Source organism: Anolis sagrei, chromosome 3 (genome assembly GCF_037176765.1).
Source record: "Anolis sagrei isolate rAnoSag1 chromosome 3, rAnoSag1.mat, whole genome shotgun sequence".
Taxonomy (NCBI): Eukaryota; Metazoa; Chordata; class Lepidosauria; order Squamata; family Dactyloidae; genus Anolis; species Anolis sagrei.
In genome coordinates, this window is record NC_090023.1 from 66,812,153 (window position 1) to 66,833,236 (window position 21,084).

Here is a 21,084-nt window from a genome sequence, read left to right on the forward strand (position 1 = left end):
GACTCTCAACTAAGCATAGCTAATCTAGAACCTAAACTGGCACACCACAGAGATGCAATTCAGATTCAAAAAAATAACAGATCACCAAAGGCCGTCACTTGACCAATATTCAGTGGAGCATGGAACCCAGAAGTGTAGGGTAACTACTTACAATTCCATGCAAACCATATTCTCTCTGTAAAACAACCTGCATGCTTCCTGTGCAACTTGTATTTATTAAGAAAATGTAGCACTTTTATCTGACAGGTCCCTGAATTTGGCAGTAGTTGGCTCCATGGGTGGCAAAACACCCAAGAAGCCCATCCAGGCCAACTGCCACACTGAATTCATTTGCAGAGAGGAAAAATGGCAGGAGGCTAAAGTTTATGCAACTATACTACATTGGCACACAAAGATATTTTAACATCTCTTGCCAAGAAAACTGTGTGAGACATTTGCCTTAGGGTTGCCATAAATCAGAAATAACTTGAAGGTGCACAACAAGAAAGAATTTCAGATATGTTAAACCCAAAAGCTTTCCAAGCTCATTCTGTTGATATATGAAGTGAAATCAAAACATTCCACTGCTAAATGGCAAATGACATTTGGTGTATCTCCCTTTAAAGAGGGATCACTTGATAATTCTATTCAACAGCTGTTCCAACTTTCACCACTTTATACAATGACCTACTTTATGTCAAAGTTATCCTCCAGGCCTTGTGTGAGCTGTCACAAATGAACAGGCCTGGGAACTCATTTTTTAATAATCTAATTAATTTATGCACTCCTGGTTTTACTACAGAACTAGCCAAAGGCAATTTGCTAATCTAAGAAGTTGGATTCCATTTAAAGCATATCCCAGGCAACAGAAACAGCTGTGTTTCCTCTTCTTGTGAAGCCTACTTCAGGGTCTAACATTTAAAAAAAGATGTAAGCACACTAAAACTTTGAAATGATGATCCAAACAATTCAAATCATACCAGCTAATTCAAAGTCAAAGTAATATTTGATGTTGATTATATATTGCAAATGTCCTGAATGCAAGTTGAGTGATAAAGATTCCACCCAAAACAGGAACAACTTTCAACTCTGTCCCTGGACTTATTTTGGGGGAGGGGGGAAGCAAGAAGATCTGAGGATGAAGGTTGTGATCTTGAGTGCTGAAATGATAAGAGTATAGAAACTATTTTAAGTGTCAAATGTTTTAAAGGTTAATTTGCATAAAATATTTCTAACATCCCTTTCAGATCCCTCATAAAGTGATTCCACAAAAGTTACAAGAGCAGCTATGCCATTCACTTCTCATACAAAACATCAGACTTACATTTAGAAAACATTTAGATACAATATTATTTTGCTTTCATAAGCAAATTGCTTAGGTATAATCATTAGTAACATGAGGTCTTCTAATCTGCCTTTTAGCCTCTCATTATAGCAGTGCTTCTCAACCTTTTTTTTTTTTTGGCCAGGGACAACTTGACCAGGAACCACTTTGACCAGGGACCACTCCCCAACATTAGTACCAAAACGGTTAAAAATAAGTTTTTGGTCAACTTTCGATTTGGTTTTGCCATTTGGGGTGTCAATTCAGAAAATTGCATTGGATAGACCACATCAGCTCTAGTTTCTGATATAGAATATATGCTATCCAGTAGCTGCCATTTGCTCACCCACAGAAAATTAGGCTTAATAAGCCTTGGTGCTTTAAGAGGGTTTTGTGAGACCAGTTGCTCTTGTTGCAACAGTGTAGTAACAGTGAGACTGCAGACCATATTTTAGTTCTTACGGACCACTGGTGGTCCACAGACTACAGGGTGGGAACCACTGCTTTATAGTGACCTCCTAAAGACTTCAGTGAGCCACCATATAGTAATGGCATGAGTGTTAGGAATAAGACTCTGGGAGACCAGAATCCGAATCCTTGCTAATGCATGGAAACCCCCAGGTTGACTGTGGGCAAGTCACAGTCTATCAGAATGCGTAAGTTGCCAGTTTTGTCAAGCACAAGATGCCACATCATAAATATCATGAGCATATCAGAATGACATTTTGTTCTATTTAATAATATATAATAAAACTTTATTTATATACTGCTCTATCTCTCCTGGGAACTCAGGGCGGTTTCCAAATAGCAAAACACAAAATGACCTTACTGTGCATATAGCAACAGTGTCTTGTGGTAAATCAAGTCATGTAAAATAATTCTTGCCACCAGAATTCATCTGGAGTAGGATGGGACTGCCTTGTATTTGGGATGGGCCTTGAACCAATGTTTACTATGTTTCAATTTCATTGCCTCTCCCCAGTGAATTCATGGGCAGATAGCTTATGATGTTGCCAATTATGAGACTGCTGTCATAACTTTTGTTCTTAATGGTGTATCTATTCCCTGTGCACAGTCCTACAAAATGCTGCTCTTCCTGAGATGGACAGCGATAAGCAGTCTGTATTCTGTAGAGTGGAAAATGAGTGCTGAGCCTGGGACTATGAAAGTTGCTCCCCAGTGAGATCAGGTTGGCTTCTTCCCTCCTGTCTTTCAGGAAGAAATTGAAATCATGGTTCTGGGACCAGGCGTTTGGACAACAGATGTAATAGTACTTTAGATGTGGAATTGAGTCCCCCTAGGGGTGAAAAAAGTGGTATAGAAATACTGCAAATAATAATAATAATAATAATAATAATAATAATAATAATAATAGATCTGGAATGGTTTTATGGGTTTTACATATTGCTTTAAACTGTTTTTAACTGTCTTTAACTTAACAGTGTATTTATTGTTTTAAACTGATATTATATTGTTGTATTTTCTTGTATGTACGGCATCGGATTGTTGCCAAGTGTAAGCCGTCCTGAGTCCCCCCTGGGGGGTTGAGAAGGACGGGGTAAAAATGCTGGAAATAACTACATGTTGGAACTAAATTACCCAAATCCTTCAAACAGTATGGATCAGACTGCCTAAAAGGAGATACTTCTCATACAGCAGAAATGAAATTCTCTTGCTAATAAATTTTCTTCATATAGGCTATTTATATGCAGTACTACATTAACTTGTGTGGGCTTTGGCACAATCTATAGTTTGGAGTGTTGTGAAGGCATCCAACCTTCACCATGCCTTTTAACGGAGCTATGCTTGGTGAGAAAGTTGTTAGGGATGCTAAACATTGCTGAATTCTTGACTATAGTGCTGATTAATTAGCTACTATGACTACCTTATACCAGAGTTGGTTTTAATGGTCTATTAATTGATGGAGAAGGATCACAAGATTAGATTGCTTATTTCTATGGCACCAGTACTATCTCTCATCAACAAAAACAGTATAATTTATTTATTTATTCATTGATTATTCAAACTTATATGCCGCCACTCCCCTAGGGCTCGGAGCGGCTTACAAGAAACAAACACGGATCTAATAAATTTCTATCTTTCATTTTCAACGTTACACCACACATGTAAACAGAGGGACATGAATACATGCAGTTCCTTCATTGTGTGTACCAAATCCATATTTATTTATTTTTAAAAAGAATGAGTTCTAGGTCTTTGTAGGCTAGGTGTAGAATGAAAACTATAGATAGATGAAAACTATCAAAATGTATCAAACTGCTTTAGTACAGGGCTTGAAAAATTGCATTTTATAGCTAAAGAATGCATATTCTCAACATGGTTCTTCCTGAGTCCTGTAGAATTTGTTCAGATGGTTTTGCTAGCTTTTGAAAAGAAGCTACACACACACATGCTGAATTTCTTCAATTCTAAGATGCAATTTTTCCTATATAAACATCTCTAACAATGGGGTGTGCCTTAGAATCACAGCTGTGTCTTATGTATATTTGGTGCTGGTGCTGAAATTACAATTGATAATGTCTTACAATAGAAGAAATATTATACGTGTGTGTGCGTGTGTGTTTGTGTGTGTACAGTAGGGAAAAGTGGTTAGCCTCATACCACAGAACTTGGCCAGAAAAGCCAATTCTTGGGGATCAGTGAGAAAGAACAGAAGGCAAAATAAAACAAGAACAGAAATGAAAAGAAAGAACTAGGGTTATGTCATGCTACAATGGAGATGAATAGTGTAGCATATAATATATCTTGCTTTTAGGTCTGCAAGTATGAGATGTATATGCACACTGAGTATAGAAACAATGTTTCCGCAATCGAATTTACAGTATGCAGGCAACAAAATTACTTGCTGCAGGGGGAATATGTGTATTTGTAAGGGAAAAATAGTGTTTTTGCGTGTGTGCTTCAGAGTGAAACATTTGGAAATGCCACATAACAGACTCCCAGTAAGACACACATATTTTATAATTGAACTTGTTATCTAAGTAGGTGTTAAACCTCATCAAAACCTGTAGGCAGAATGGCGAAGCAAACAGCAAGTATGTGTCTGACAGTAAGCAGACATGTTTTTGTTCATCACTGCAATTAAAAAATTCCTCTCAAAATGTTTACAATTTGCAAAATGTTGACAAACTACTAAAGATGGCAGAACAGGCCAAGACATCTTACTGGACGTCGTCGAAATTTGGTTAATTTGTATTATTTGTATTATCTGTGTTTATTATCTAGAGAAAATTTCAGTACGATTTCCAGAAGGCAGTATAAATCCATCATAAATCCCAACATACTAGAGTTTCTGTTTGTGTTTTTCCCCCAGCTATACAAGAACTATTAACTTCTCCTGGGGCTGCTTCGTAAATGCCACAGCCAAACCAAAAAACTATACAGCTCATTATTGTTTCCCAATAGAGCAATGGTATAGTTCTTCCTGAGGAGCAGTTCCTCCCGCCACATAGCAAACTGCTTTTGTATTTTTTTAAAAAAAAAACGAAACACAAACTGGAATGGCTGGCATATGCACATGCACAAATAAACATCCATATTAGGTTTGCCTAAGGTAGTTTGCATCCTAACTTATACCTAGGGCATGTAATGGTTTAGTGAGTAGCTGAAGGTGTTTGATAATTTTTTAAATCATCTAAATTTTTATAGTTTTCAGGACAGCAGTTGGAATAATTTAAGTGCTTATATCCCTATACAACTACAACACATATGTCCCAATGCAACTACGTTATTAATGCTAGACAATGGTGGAGAAATTACTACCTCTTCTACATGTTTTTGTTCCTCACTCTACTAGTGAGGATTATGACAGACAAGCTCTTAGTATAATCTATTCCACACTACTAAACAAATGGCTGTTTCAATTAAACATGCTTAAAAAATCTTCAGAAATATCAAGATCATAAAATATAGGAAATTAGCAGACTTTTTTTGATAACCAACCCCCCCCCCCCAAAATTGAAACAATCATTACTGACTCATGCTGACTCATAAATTATTGTTTCACTATTATTTTTAAATTCGTTCTTTACTTGTACCTTACACCTCTTATGGTGCTCCAAATAGTCTTGAACAGCAATGGCTCCCAAAGTGACCCAATTAAAGTGGAATCAAATGTCAAACAGGGATATGTTATTGCCCTAACCTTATTTTCCATCTTCATCATTATGACACTGGACTTTGTTGATGGAAAGCTTCCCACCAGTGTGGAAATCATCTATTGGAAAAATGGCAAGCTATTTAACCTCAACAGACTGAAAGCCAAAAGCAAGGTCACAACAACATCTGTTACAGAAATCCAATATGCTGGTGACAATGTAAACTGTGCACATTCAGAAGAAGACCTACAAGCCATTCTAAACATCCTTGCAGGAGCATATGAAAAGTGTGGCCTCTCACTGAACATCGAGAAAATCAAAGTGCTCTATCAGCAGGCACCAGCCAATCCCTCTGAAATGCCAGAAATACAGCTTAATGGTGTAACATTAGAAAATTTTGACAATTTCTGCTACTTTGGCAGGCACCTCTCCACAAAAGTCAACATTGACACTGAAGTACAACACTGCTCTGCGAGTGCAGCATTTTTTCAAATGATGCATAAAGTGTTTGAGGATCGGCACATTCGTAGGGATAAAAAGTTGCTTATTTATAAAACAATTGTCCTCTCAACCCCATCAGCGTTGCCTCCAAAAAATTCTGCACATCTCTTGGGAAGACAGGCGGACAAATGTCAGTGTGCTGGAAGAAGTAAAGACCACTAGCACTGAAGCAATATGCCTACGTCATCAACTCCGCTCAGGCATGTAGCCCCCAACCCCCCCCCCCCCCCAAATTCTCATGGTGGTTCACGAAAAGGCCTTACTGGTGTATTATTTAAACTGTTGTGTTTATTCATATCATGATTTGATCACCCTACTCAATATATCCCATATGCATGGGGGTATTGGGGTAACGATACAAAAGGTTTGCTAGGGTATTTTATTTATTATTTATTTGGTTTACTTCTACCCCGCCTTTTTCACCCCAAAGGGGACTCAGGGCGGCTTACAAAAACAAGGCACAATTCGATGCCCGTATCATACAACAGTAATAAAACAAAATAAAACAGTAATAGAACAAAATAGCATAAATTAACAATCAGACCTCAATTACATCTATAAACCGATAAAACCAATAAGACCAATAAGAGTCGGAGTGAAAGAGGGTAGACCCTCTTTCACTCAGACTCAGCCCCCCCGAAACAAACTCCCCCCCCCCAAATCAAAATCCTGGCTACGGGCCTGACTCCGCTGAACTGGCCACACCATCCGAATGCCTGATCACAGACTCCCAAAGAAGTTACTATATTCTCAACTCAAAACACAATGTTGGTGGACAGCAAAAGAGATTTTAAGATGGACTTAAAGCCAACCTAAAAAAATGTGGCATAGACACTGAGAACTGGGAAACTCTGGCCCTCAAACATTCTACCTGGAGGTCATCTGTTACCAACAGTGCTGTGGAATCTGAATGAACAGCAATGGAGAGCGAAAGGGAGAAACTTGTCAAGAGGAAGGAGCATCAAGCCCCCCTTGTGGCTTGATACTTGTGCCTTCCATCTGGAAATCGATGTCCTCACTGCAAAAGAACACGTGGATTAAGAATATGTCTCTACAGCCACCTACGGAACCACCATCAAGACCCTACATTTTGAAGGCAATCATACTCAGCTGCAAGTTATAACCTATGATGCTGAGACCTCTTACAGTGTTCCAAATGTTGTGACCCCTCAAACCCCCCAGCAGCCTCCAATAATAATGATTAATAAATCTATAGAATATAAATGTTTGCTTAATATGGCAGTATGATATCCAGATTCCATACATTTAAAATAATTTCATTTTCATATATTAAGTCAACCAATATAGAAAATTAGGTTTTGTAATTACCATGAAATAAAGTCACTTGGTAATTTATCATCTGAAAGGATCAATCAGAAGTACATGTTCTTCCACTCAACAGGCTCTTTAGCCAAATCTTAATACATGTCAGTAAGAGCTGAAAGGGACCTTAGAAATCTTCACTCAGGAGCCTAAGCTCCTTTTGTACAATAAAGGATTTAGAATATAAATTCAGTAAAGAAAATGGTTGCCTGCATATGGTACAATCCATCTCAATTGGAAAAGGCTATTTTTTTTCGAGACACCTTGAGAATAGAGGAAAACCTGTGGTAAAACAGATCACAAACTATCTAGTTCACAGTGAGCCACTAGATTTCTATGGGAAGCTCAAATGATGAAAATGGGCACAAAAGCATCCTTTTTCTTTTCTTCTTTAGTAACCATTACTCCATACTATATTTTTTCTCATGTACATGTGCACGCTTCAAACTCTGACAATCCTAGATACAGACATTTCCTGAAGAGGGACACTTAAGCAGTATTAAGGCTTTATGAAATAAACACCAAAGAAGAGGAAAGTGCTGTAGACTCTCCCCTTCAGTTTACACTTCTGTCAAGCTCAGGTACAAAGTTACTGTTTCAAGATAAGAGCCTCCTCAATGCACAGAGACTCTCTATACCATTCAGAGTAGATTATCACACTACACAGTTAAATGGCTGATATTCCACTTTAAATTCTGTGACTGCCTCTTGTTGAATCCTGGACCTCCCTAAACTACAAACTCCAGCATTCTGCAGGAGGCAGTCACAGGATGCCAACTCTTTAAAGCGTAGTGGGACAATCTCCAGAATGCCGAGTTTCTAGCATTCGCAAGGAAAGTTTCCACAAAAAAAGGCCTTTCTCTTCAGAAAATTCCACTATAATAAGAGAACTACAGAGATATGTGAAGATGTGTTCCAGAAACACAAGACTATAAAGAGATGTCCACAAAGGGTAATAATAAGGAACTGGTATTAACAAAGGATAATAAGGTGAGCAATAAAATATTGTACAAAATTAACTTTGGATGATGTGTAAGAGGTATATATGAAACATAAATAAATTTTGTGTTTAAACATCAATCCCATCTATAGACATCTCATTGAAATTAATAAAATATATAGAATGTGTATCTATAAAAAATATAGGTATTCTGAAATTCCCTGCAAAAAATCCAAAATGCTTCTGGTTCTAAGTAATTCATGGACAAATAAGACAGGTAAATCAGATATAATAGTTTGCATTAAAATGCTTTTGCAAAATGGCACTATATGGAGTAAGCCAATGACCCAAATCTCATTGTTCATAAAAATAATGAACAGACATCACACACTAGTGAACACTTCTTTCACACTTCCCTTCTACCACCCTTCGTTTGTATGTCATTTTGTTCAACAATACAGTCAACAGCACACACTGAGTCTTTCTAATGTTTTCCAATGTATAGAAATTTTGAGGTATCTATTGACCAGTAGGAGAGAGATCACATCTTTGTGTGATTTTTTTCTTGTAGTTTAATCCAGTCTTAGCCTCTCCTTTCAACCTAGCATGATGTATGTCTCATACTCAGGTATCCCCTAGGCAGGGGGTGGGGTGGAAATACATAAAGAAAGAGAAATTGATTTTTTAAAATCCTTCTTACTAAATATCCTAATCCAGTTACTATTGCCTATTCAGAAAACTCATTGAAATCATTGGGTTTTATTGATTTACTTTAGTCATGACTAAAACTGATTAAGGAAAAAAATCTGTACATAATCTATATGACTTTAATTGTATAAACCTCAAGAGAGAGAAAGGATATGAGTTGATTAAGCCAAATACAGAAAGGTAACACTAAAAGTTCATGTCCAATATGATTTTTGATTATGGATAGATCTCAAAATTCACTCCAACATCTAAATACACATCATATTTCCTTGATTTATACACATTACTGCTACATGTATGCAGTGCACTTTCCTGGGAAGATATATAAATCTTTTGTAGTATGTTAAGTTTAGGCCATGCTATGCAACAGGTAAAGCAGTGGTTCTCAACCTGGGGGTTGCGACCCCTAAGGGGGTTGATTGGCAATTTGAGAGGGGTCACGCCACTGCCTCCTTTGCCCTGGCTCCTCCACAGAATGACTACTGGGCCCCCTCTGCTAGCCAAACAGCCAGCCAGCACCCACAATGCTTCACCTCCTTCCCTACCTTTCATCTTCCTGGTCAGTGTGGAGGGCTCCTCCTCTTCCTCTGGCAGGGCAGCGAGGAGCCACAGGGAGGCACTTGGAGGCAGAGGTGCAGGTGCACTACAGGATGAGGTGGCCCCTCTTTCTCCCCCTTTCCTTCTCTCTCATTTTTCCCTATTTTGTTTTCTCGCCCTTTCTCCTTCTCTCTTGTTCGATCCCTTTTTCCTTTCTCTCTTCTTCCCCCTCCTTCTTTCTCCCTTCTCTCTTTCTCACTCTTTTATCTGTCTCTTTCTCCTTCTCTCCTTTTTATATCCCTTTTTCTTTATCCCCCTACTTCTCTCTCTTTCACTTTCTCCATCTATTTTCTATCTCTTTCCTTTCTGCCTTTCTCTTCCCTTCTTTCTACCCCTTCTCTCCTGCCTTCTCATCTCTTTTTCTCGCTATCCCTCCCTTTTCTATTGATAATTCTCTTTCCTCCTCTATCTCCCTCTATTTCTCACCTCCTTTTCTTTCTATCCATCCCCCTTTCTCTCTTTCTGTCACCCTCCCTTTCCCTCTCCTTTTCTCTTGCTTTTTATCTTTCTTCCTCTTCTTCCCTTTTCTCTCTCTCTCTCTCTCTTGTGCCCCTTTCTCACTTTCTTCATCTTCTCTCCTTTCCATTTCTTTTTTATCTTTCCTTTGGGAGCCACACCACAGAGCCTTGACTTCAGCAGTGCCTGCATGGAGTGGAGCCAGGAGAAGGAGGGTGCCCCTCTGGCAGAGGCTATGGCAGTGGCAGCAAGGGAAGCCTCCCCACCAGATCCAGGCCTTGGCCCTGTTGTAGTGCCACTGGCACGCGGCTCTCACTGCCTGCTGGGGGAGTTGGGCTTGGCGGAGGCACTGGCGGTGCTGGGGGCAGCACCTGCTGTGGCTGCTGCAGGTATACCTGGTGAGCCAGACCAGGCTGAGCGTGGGCTTTGTGGTGCAGAGTCAGAGTCAGCTGCTTGCCTGGGTCAGCTTTCTAGATGTTGAGAAAGCTCTTTCCTTTTTCTTCCTCTCTTTTTCTCTTTCTCTAGTGACACTTTCTTCTTCCTTCTTTTTCTCTGGCTCCCTTATGCCACCTCTCTTTCTCTCTCCCTTTCTTTTATCTCCCCCCCCCCTCTTCCTCCCTCCTTCCTCCCTTCTTCTTATCTTTTTTTCTCAGTCTCAGAGGAAGGCAATGGTGACAGCACAATTTGGTCAAGAAAACCCTAATGGTTTTGGCCTAAGATTTCCAAAAGCCAGGTTTGGTTTGAAGTTACATCAGAGCAGCCTCCCTCTAAAGAAGAAACCTTCTCATCCACATCCCTGTTCAAGTCTTTGTAAATTCACCCCTCCTCTTAAGCATACACAGGCAGTCCCCAAATTGCAAACAAAATAGGTTCTGTAGGTCTGTTCTTAAGTTGAATTTGCATGTAAGCCAGAATAGGTACATTTCTTAAGAGTAACCCCATACACACACACACAAGCTCTGAATAGCACAGGGAAGGGTTAACACCTCTGTGGTGTTTTGTTGTTGTTGTTTTTTTTTTGCTGTCTGTGCCTCTGTTCAGAAGATGTTACCTCACTTTCCATCCCCCTGAGAATTGGATTTTGAAAGAAAATTGGAAACAAGGATTGGAGATAAAGCTTCAGTGAAGACACTTTTCACCTTGATAATCCTTTGAGGAGTGAACTTCCCTTCCGAAGGATATATTCCTCTCCCTCCATGTTGTCTCAACCCCATTATTATTATTATTATTATTATTATTATTATTAACTTTATTTGTACCCCGCTAGCATCTCCCGAAGGACTCGATGCGGCTTACACGGGCCGAAGCCTCAAACACAATACAATAGAAAAACATAACACAACAATAAACAAAGCAAATCAAAACAATTAAGCAAAATAACAACAATGAACAATACATCAATACATCAAGACACTATTAAAACTGGTTCGGCCGGTGCAATGGGGTACAGGGGTTAAAAGTGCTGAGATGGCAGGAGGAACGTAGGATTAAAAGTGCGGTGTGCAGCAACATACGAGTTGTCAGTTGGATATTTGGAATGTGTTATCAGCTGCATAGATGCCATGAGTCTATTCCAGCAAACAGAAAGGTGAGAGGCTCTGCCACTGACGGGTATCCAACTGTACCACAGCATAAGGTACCATGCTCTGCTGACATACTGCCTAAATATGACACTATTAAGGATGTGGTATAAAAGAGCTGCCATTTCCCAGCATTTTGGGACCCTGACAACATAAAGGATCCTTTAGAAATATGTTAAACCAAAATGGTTTTTTGTTGATGTTGTTAAAGAAACAATATTATTTGAGGCTGCTTCAAGTAGAAAATGATGTTTCAGAACATTTTTTTAGCTTAATACTTTTTTAAAAATGGGTTTCTTTGGCAAGGAATACTCAGAGGTGGTTTTGCCTATTCCTTGCTCTGAAACATAACCTAGAGCACCTGGTATTCATCACTCTGAAATATAACCTAGATCACCCCATTCAAGTACTAACTAGAACTGAGCCTGCTCAACCTCCAAAATCAGACAGTGCCTTAAGGCCACTGAACAAACCTTGCTGTCTTCAATATTCAGCAAAAATCTTTGCTATTGAGACAAATTCACCCAAAACAGGATTTCATGGTAGCATTTTCCCTATAAAATGTGTTGCACAAAAGAGTCGCGGTTTGTGAACAGTTTTAGCATTACTTTTTACATTTCTGTCATCGAGATTCAGAAGTGCCTCAGCAGGAGTCCACTTCAGACAGAGAGATTCTGCCAGGATGGATTATGTTCACCTAACCAAATACCTGAAGCATTTTAAAAAATGTACACTAACTTCATCCAATCATATTTACACATTTTCTCCTGGCCTTCACATACTGAATGCACTCTAGAATCACTTCCTGTCCCTGAGACAATTGGATTTTGAAAATGTTAGCTTGTCATAGAAACAAGGATTAGTAAGGAAGCATCAGTGGAAACACATTTTCTCCATTAAAACTCTTCCAGGTGTGATTTTCTCTTCTTACAGTTAAATTTTCTCCAACTTATTTATTTATTTTATTTATTTACTGTCCTTGTATACCGCCGTTTCTCAGCCTAATTGGCGACTCAACGTGGTTTACAACAAAATATACAGTGCACAGTATACAATTAAAACCATTAAAAACATAATACACAATATTACACGAAATCACAATCCAATACATCTCCTAACTAAAATTGTGGTCCAATTGCATCATCCATATTACCAATCCGTAATCAACACATTCATTGCACCGAATTAGCCAAATGCCTGCTTGAACATCCAAGTTTTTAGTCTTCTTCGGAATACCATCAGCGAGGAGGCTGATCTTACCTCCATGGGAAGGGCGTTCCAGAGCCAAGGGGCCACCACAGAAAAGGCCCTGTCTCTCGTCCCCGCCAGCCGCACCTGTGAAGCAGGCGGGATAGAGAGCAAGGCCTCCCCAGAAGATCTTAGGGTCCTGGTGGGCTGATAGGCCGAGATACGTTCTGATAGGTAGGTTGGGCCAGAACCGTTTAGGGCTTTAAAGGCCAACGCCAGCACTTTGAATTGAGCCCGGTAGCAAATCGGCAGCCAGTGGAGCTGGTGCAGCAGAGGAGTTGTGTGCTCCCTGCGCTCCGCTCCAGTTAGTATCATGGCTGCCGACCGTTGGACTAATTGGAGCTTCCGAGCCGTCTTCAAAGGCAACCCCACGTAGAGTACTACTTTCTGTAGTCTCACCTCCGTTTTTAACTATGAGTCATACATAAGTCAGATGTCTGTAACTTGGGGACTGTCTGTATTATTAAATTTATTGAGCAGATGTTAATAGGTTGGGTTAAACTGCTGAGCTGTTGAACTTGCTGGCCAAAAGGTCAGCAGTCCGAACCCAGAGAGCCGGGTGAGCTTCCACTGTCAGTCCCAGCGTCTGCCAAAATTGTAGCTTGAAAATATGCAAATGTGAGTAGATAAATAGGTACCACTTCTGCGGAAAGGTAACGGCGCTCCATGCAGTCATGCTGGCCACATTATCCCGGAGGTGTCTAAGGACAACGCCAGCTCTTCGGCTTAGAATGCAGATGAGACAGATAAGACTAGATTTAATGTCAGAGAAAACCTGTACCTTTATTTATGAATAGGGAAAATAGCTGCTTGTTTCTAAGCAGATATGGATAGGGATGCAGCCCCAGTTACAAATTATGCAGAGTTTTATTTGTACAGATTCCAGAAGCATTGGAGCACTGAAGGTGGAAAGAGGTTGCAAGACATGCTATTGAAACTTATGGGTGGCTGCCTTTTAGCTACCCAATCACCTGAAGGTGCTGCTGTTGACATGCAAAAACCTGAACACTGCAGGACCAGGCCATCTGGCTGCTTATTTTCCCTATATGTGCTCACTCAACCCCAAGATCCTTATGTGTATTCTTCTGTAACCAACTCAATGTCATCATGAGACATCAAGAGGTCAAGACTTCTCTATAGTGACACACACGCAGTCTTTTCTGCATGACCTGAGAAGTTCACTTCCAAACACCTACTCAAACATCTGCTGAGATGAGCCTGTCCTAATTGATGAGAATTGTACTGCTTTCCACACTTCTGCTTGAATGCTTAAACATTCAACTTGGCAAACTGTTTATACTGTTTCAAAAACCAAAAATTTGAAACTAATAAATGAAACAGCATACAAATACTATAAAAGACAAACATCACAGATCAAGCAGGACAATTCCTAAATATGTTTACCTCTTTTCCTGATTAAAGCTTAGCCCATCTTGTTGGCTAAATCAAAAGGGAATACAGTTTGTTCCACAGCTCATTTTGTGGCCTTTCAGAACCCCACCACCACCCTGCCAATCTATACACACAGCCCTCAATACATACAATTTTGATTTTTAAAAAGTATATCTGATTTTTCTCTTGAAAACAATCAAATGCACAAACTTTTAAGAGAATACCCTCACCTCCATACCAATATATTCATTTTTGAGGCTGTATTTTTCAAATGGAGATTGGAAATGATTTTACATAATTTCTGCTCACCATTTTCAGAAGATCACTGCTGAAAATGAATACAATTGGAGGTGCTATATGTGAGGACAACTGATGAGGATCAAGGAATAATTGGTCCTGATCTCTCTCACAGTTCCTTTTCTGAGCACATACTGTGCCTGCTTTATTCAACACTTAAACCTGTACCCCCTGAAGTAGAATATAATACTAGAGAATGGCTTCTCGAGTGATGGCTACTTATGATGTTCACCTAAGCCTGATCAGGAGAAAAGAGGCTTTGGTCAGAACTCTAAGGTAAAGGCAAAGGTAAAGGTTTTCCCCTAACATTAAGTCTAGTTGTGTCCGACTCTTGGGGTTGGTGCTCATCTCCATTTCTAAGCCAAAGAGCCGGCATTGTCCACAGACACCTCCAAGATCATGTGGCTGTAATGACTGCATGGAATGCCGTTACCTGCATGCAGGAGTGGTACCTATTGATCTATTCACATTTGCATGTTTTCAAACTGCTAGGTTGGCAGAAGCTGGGGCTAACAGCTCACGTTGCTCCCCTACTGTCATGCAATTGTTAGGGTGTGCCTTCCAAGTTGTTTCTGACATGATGATACTAAGGAAAAACTATTACAGGATTTTATTGCCAAAAATTATTCATGATAGGAGTTACCTTTGTTTGAATTTGAGGCTAAGAGTATGACTTCTCTAAGGTCACCCATTGAGTTTCCAGAGCTGTAACTCAGTGCTCAAACCACTTCATTCTCACTTCATTCTTGGAATAAGGTGTTAACTATTTCCTGATGCAAATGGCCCATTCTCACTGCGATTCCCACCAGCTAAAGCTAAGAAAACCCATTAAATCACCCCAAAGACAACTTTAACCAGACTTATGGTGCATAGACTGTAGAATTAAGACTGTTAGGCATTATATTAACTGCTCTTGCTTGATGTTATGGAAACATGGGATTTGTAGTTTGGCAAGGCACAAGCACTCTATGGCGGAAAATACAAAATATCTTGTAAAACAAAACTACAATCATTCTATAGAATTGAGACATGAAGTTAAAATGGTGTCAAACTGCATTAATTCTACAGTGTAGATGCACCTTAAGTCTCTTAACTTGGCACTTACTCCTTCCACATGTGTGAAACCACCACAGCAGGAGTTGGCCTCACAGCAGGCATGTTTCAAGTGGTGTAGGGGGACAGTGGCCATCAGTGGTGCTGCTTTTGACACTGCTATCTTCATGTCCTTCCAGGACTGGGCTTCTCACACGAACAACATATATTGGAACTTGGTCTAGCTCAAAATTTCTAGGCAAAAACCTTCTGGAGTCAATTTTCTTCAACTGTGTTTCAGTGGGTGAGGGAAATAAACTTTAAAAAACCCTAACAGAACAGAGCCTGCTTATTTGCCCGATAGATCTTTCATTAATATTAGAAGCAGCCATCCATGCCAGAGAAAGGAGATTAGCCTAACTGAAAAGTATTGAAAGCAGGTGATGAGAACGGTGAGTAATTCTGTTTGCTAATAAGAAGTCAGAGGAGAAAAATTATACTCCCAGGTTTTTTTGTGCCTGCAGTTACATTCCTCCACTTTGACATTATACTTCTTCCTGCTCACCGGAAATTTGAAAACCTTACAAATCTCCCAGCATCTGATCTGCAGTGCAGTCCTGCTAGCTAGAATAATTGACAGGGCAAACAGAATAAAAAAGCAATGGGATGCAATGCACTCCTTTGCCTGTTTGTTGCACCAAACAATTAACTAACACACACATCTGTGCACATATTTTTATAAAGCAGGTTTCCTTAGTATTACTATTTTGGTACATGGTAATATAGTAGTAGTAGTAGTAGTAGTAGTAGTAATAAAATTTTATTTATATTCTGCTCTATCTAAATACATTCCTCATAATTTATTGTCTGTTGATGTGGTCCAAGTGACTGCCACTTAGTAATGCATTCCTGCTGAGATCTGCTGATAGAATTTAGAACAGGATGGTTGATTTCCACAGAACACATTGGTAACAGTGAAGGGAAAGGAGGAAAACAAAAAAGCTTTGGTTTTCAAAAACATATTGTTTCTGATATTAAATAGCATATGGGGTCCCTGGGACCTACTGAAAAGGTGAGCTGTCAGTTCTGGAGACTTCCCTTTTTTCTGATGTTTTAAAATTTATCAGAAAAAACGAGAGTCAGGGGAAATCAAATATCAAAACAATAGTCTAGTGACTTCAGCCATACATAGCTGAAAGGTCAAAACTGATCCATCCTTCTTTTAAGGGAGGTGCATTTTCAGACAACACCAAATTGGAAGGGTTAGCCATACTCCAGAAGATAGGAGCAGAATTCAAAACAATCTTGACAAATTAGAGAGATGGGCCAAAACTAACACAATGAAGTTCAACAGGCACAAATGCAAGATACTTCATTTAGGCAGAAAAAAAATTAAATGCAAAGATAAAGAATGGGGGACGCCTGGCTCTACAGCAGTACATGTGAAAAAGATCTGGGAGTCCTCGGGGACAATAAGTTAAACATAAGCCAACAATGTGATGCGGCAGCTAAAAATAGCCATGCATAAATAGCATATATAAATAGGAGTATAGTGTCTAGATCCAGAGAAGTCATGCCTTGGTCAGACCACACCTGGAATCACACTGTGCCCAATTCTGGGCACTCAGTTTAAGGAAGATGTCGATAAGCTGGAAGATGTTCAGAGGAGGGTGACTAAAATGATCAAGGGTCTGGAGAACAAGCCCTATAAGGTGCGACTGAAAGAGCTGGGCATGTTAGTCTGAAGAAGAGAAGGCTGAGAGGAGACATAATAGCTATGTATAAATATGTGAGGGGAAGTCATAGTGAGGAGGAGCAGGCTTATTTTCTGCTGCCCTGGAGACTAGGACACAATGGAACAATGGCTTCAAATTACAGGAAAGGAGATTCCACTTGAACATTAGGAAGAACTTCCTAACTGTGAGAGAGAGCTGTTCAGGAGTGGAACTCTCTGCCCCAGAGTGTGGTAAAGGCTCCCTTTTTGGAGGCTGGATCTGTCAGGGGTTCTTTGAATGCGATTTTCCTGCTTCTTGGCAGAAGGTTGAACTGGATGGCACACGAGGTCTCTTCCAACTCTATGATTCTATTATTCTATTTCACTAATATCTCCTATTTACTGAAGAAGAAAGGGCCAGGAGAAAAATAGATGGGTTTCTAGCTTTTCACTATATGAATTGAGTGCCTTCTAAAGATAATCTACTCTGTATTTTGTTTTGAAATGGACACTGCATCAATTAAATTCAATGCACTTGCCAAGAACTGCCAGCTTTACTCCCAGCAATTCTTCGTACTCAAAATCTGCCACCTTAATGCAGTGGTTAGTATGCAGTGGTTAGTAAAAGAGAGAGGAGGAGAGCCATACTGAACATGCTGGAGGCATGATGTGGTGTAAATATAAAGAAATAAATAAAATCAATTCTATGGGAGCTTATATACTGATTATTTTGATTGTTTTAACTGTGATAATTGTTTTAACTGTTGTTTTGTACATTATGTGTAATTTGTATAGGCATCGAATTGTGCCTTTTTGTAAGCCGTCCTGAGTCCCCCCTCGGGGGTTGAGAAGGGCAGAGTAAAAGTACCCGAAATGAAATAAATAAAATGAGCTACAGCATTTAAAAGGCTATTTGGTCTGCTTAAACATGGGTGGCTTAAGGCTATTTGGTCTGCTTAAACATGGGTGGCTTAAGGGGATGGGACTTGCACAGTCACGAAAGCCAGCTTTAGTGTTTTTGCCAATTAACAAACCTCAGGTGAAGCAATTTTTATAAACAATGATCTTGAGCCAAAGTTGCAATAATTTGCACATATTACAAATTATGATCATTTGAACTTATTTCAAATTATTGACTTATTACTATAACTATTAAAATAGTTTCATTTATTGTAACTTCTGCACAGTCTGGCACAAATGAAAAATCAAAACTAGGGGCCAAACAAGCTTGGTTGTCTGTTATTGCAAAGGTAAGGCTTCAAGGACAAATCTTTAAACCCAAAATTACCATTTTCACATAATTTTGATTTTTTATTTATACCAGACTTGGCCATTCTTTAAAAACATCTATTTTTAGTTAGCTTCATAGGAGCTGACTATGAAGCTGGCGAAAGGCCTGTTTTGCTCCTTCACTGCAATGCCCAAATAGTCGTCACCACTCTGGACTTTTCTAAGAATACAAACCTGGGGACAATAAACTATTTTTGCAAGCCTGACATCCTGCAGAACAACCAAGATACATATTTGTTTACAAGAGAAAGCAATAAGCTAGATCTTGAGACACTGTGTTGCATTATGACACAAAGAGCTCCTTATCTCCATTGGTGAGCGGTACAGTAACATGAACTGGAATCTAGATTAAAAAGCAGCCCTTATCTTCAGAAGAGCCTATTAGAAACAATGGACCAAATGTCTTTTATAAAGATCAGGAGGGACTCACTAACCACACTTTGATCTAGATAAATTTTCAAGAAATTCGTGGGGAAACAGGGGGAGGGGAACAAGTCTTAGAAAAAATAAACCAAGATGCTACATAGAAATTCCCTTTGTAAAACTGCAAGAAATGTTGCCTCCTTCTTAGTCATTTGTTCTTATTTTTTAAATGACTAAATAAAAACTTACTTGCTGACAGTACTGCAAAATGCCTTCTTTTGTTCCAATGCAGCTCTTGGTTCCAGAAGGATCTGATTCCCATTTCCCATTCTGAACATTCATATGCATATTCAGTTTGCCACAAAACATGGCCACTTGGGGCTCTGCCAACAAGCCAGCATTTCCATCAGTAGGCACCTAGGAAGAAAAGGTAGATGTCATTACATCATTATTACAAGCATAATCTGAAACAACATCAAGCCAGCAGTGAGAGAGAAACATGCTTGGAGGAGCAGACAGCTTGTACAAAACAAAACAGATAATCATAGCTCTGATTCAGGCAAACACAGTAAAAAAGAAGATTATTTTCTAATCTTGAGCTAAGTCGGCTCTTGATCGGTCTTTTCCATTTTAGAAAATAGAGAAAACGGAGAGCTGCCAGCCCACATTTATCTCTCTGGGATAAATGCAAACTGGACACTTGAGGCTAAAAGGAAAAGAAGGAAAGGTCAGACTATTGATCCACATTGCTCAATACAATCTGTGCAAATATACAGCAGCTTCCCAGGATTTTAGGGAGGGTTTCTTTTCTTTTTTCTTTTTTTTTTTTTTAGTATTGTACAGGTTGAGTATCCCCTATCCAATATGTTTGGGACCTAAAGTGTTTTGGATTTCAAATTTATTTTGTAGTTTGGAATGCCTGTATTTGCATATATTTACATCATGAGATATCAGCCTGGCTAAATGGCACTACCTAGAAGAATCCTCCACCTTGGGCGACTGTGGATCAAAACAATAACTCCGCATCTGTATGCTTGCCCACAATGCCCTGCCGAATGCACAGAGGAAGAACTGTTTAAAGCTTCAGACAATTTGGTCGCTTTTGCCCGTTTTTGGCCTAAAATTATTTAGCCACTTGTATTCCTTCTATTTTATCAGTTTTATACTAAGTTATTTATGCAATGCTTTTGACACGAAATAAAATAAATTAGATATTTTGGAGATGAGATACAAATATACAAACAAAATTCATTTATGTTTTATATTCATCCTATACATCTAGCCTGAAGATAATTTATACACAATATTTTAAATAATTTTATGCATGAAACCAGGTATGTATATGTTAAACCATTAGAAAGCAAAGGTCTTGGTATCTTAGCCACACATGTCAACAATTTTGGACTATTTTGCATTTCAGAATTCTGGATAAGGACTACTCAACTTGTACTAGAAATGCAAACCTTCAAGATTTTTTTAAGCCAGGAGAACCGTTTTTCCTTCTATTTCCTTACTTTCCTGAAAGCTACATGAATCTGCAACTCAGTAGCATCACTAGAGGTGTATAGATCCCACCCAGTGCCCCCATCAGAGGGGATGATACCAAAAATATACTGGAAACACATCAAAGATGGACAAGTGGGAGAAGCAAAGTTCACTTTTACCAACAATGGAGTCTACTCTATGCTAGTGAGGGCTGTCAGGCACACATGCCCTTAGGTCTGACTTATTTCAGTTGCTGTTGCTGCCACCGCCCTTTGAGAGCAGATAATGGATAGCTGTAAAAGAAATCACTGCAGCAATGACTCCACTAGTGAGGTGGCTTATGGCTGACAACACTTGTTCCATAGGGGCACAACATAGTCCAATCCTGGCATCCAGGTCATCATCACCCTTTTGCTAAGGGAAGAATGGCACAAATAAACAGTGGCTAGTCAAAAGAAAGAACACAGCTATGCTTTAAGTGCATGAATCTGCACATCACCAGAATGTCTCAAAACAATCAAAGCTGGTGAAGTTTTTCAAAACTGCTGCATTAGGCTCACAGAGAGTCCCAGATCCTAAGTGGGATTAGGACTGAAACAGGGTAGTGGACTGGATACAGTGATGCAGTCGCCACCACAAGCAAGAAGGTCAAAGCCACCAAATACTTTTGTAGAAAGGATTTCTACCTACCCCCCCCCCCCCCCAATTGCTTGTTTTCTATCAGCCCAAGGCAGGCA

At 39.5% G+C, this 21,084-nt stretch overlaps 1 protein-coding gene across 5 annotated transcripts in view; it reads right to left on the reverse strand.

Moving 5' to 3' along the window:
* APP (amyloid beta precursor protein) overlaps nucleotides 1–21,084 on the reverse strand; it is a 185,666-nt gene that overhangs the window by 110,335 nt on the left and 54,247 nt on the right. For all 5 annotated transcript variants that reach the window (XM_060770471.2, XM_060770473.2, XM_060770470.2 and 2 more), the window contains exon 2: nucleotides 19,112–19,279. In XM_060770471.2, the coding sequence (XP_060626454.2) occupies nucleotides 19,112–19,279 (168 nt within the window). The remainder of the gene's footprint in view (nucleotides 1–19,111; nucleotides 19,280–21,084) is intronic.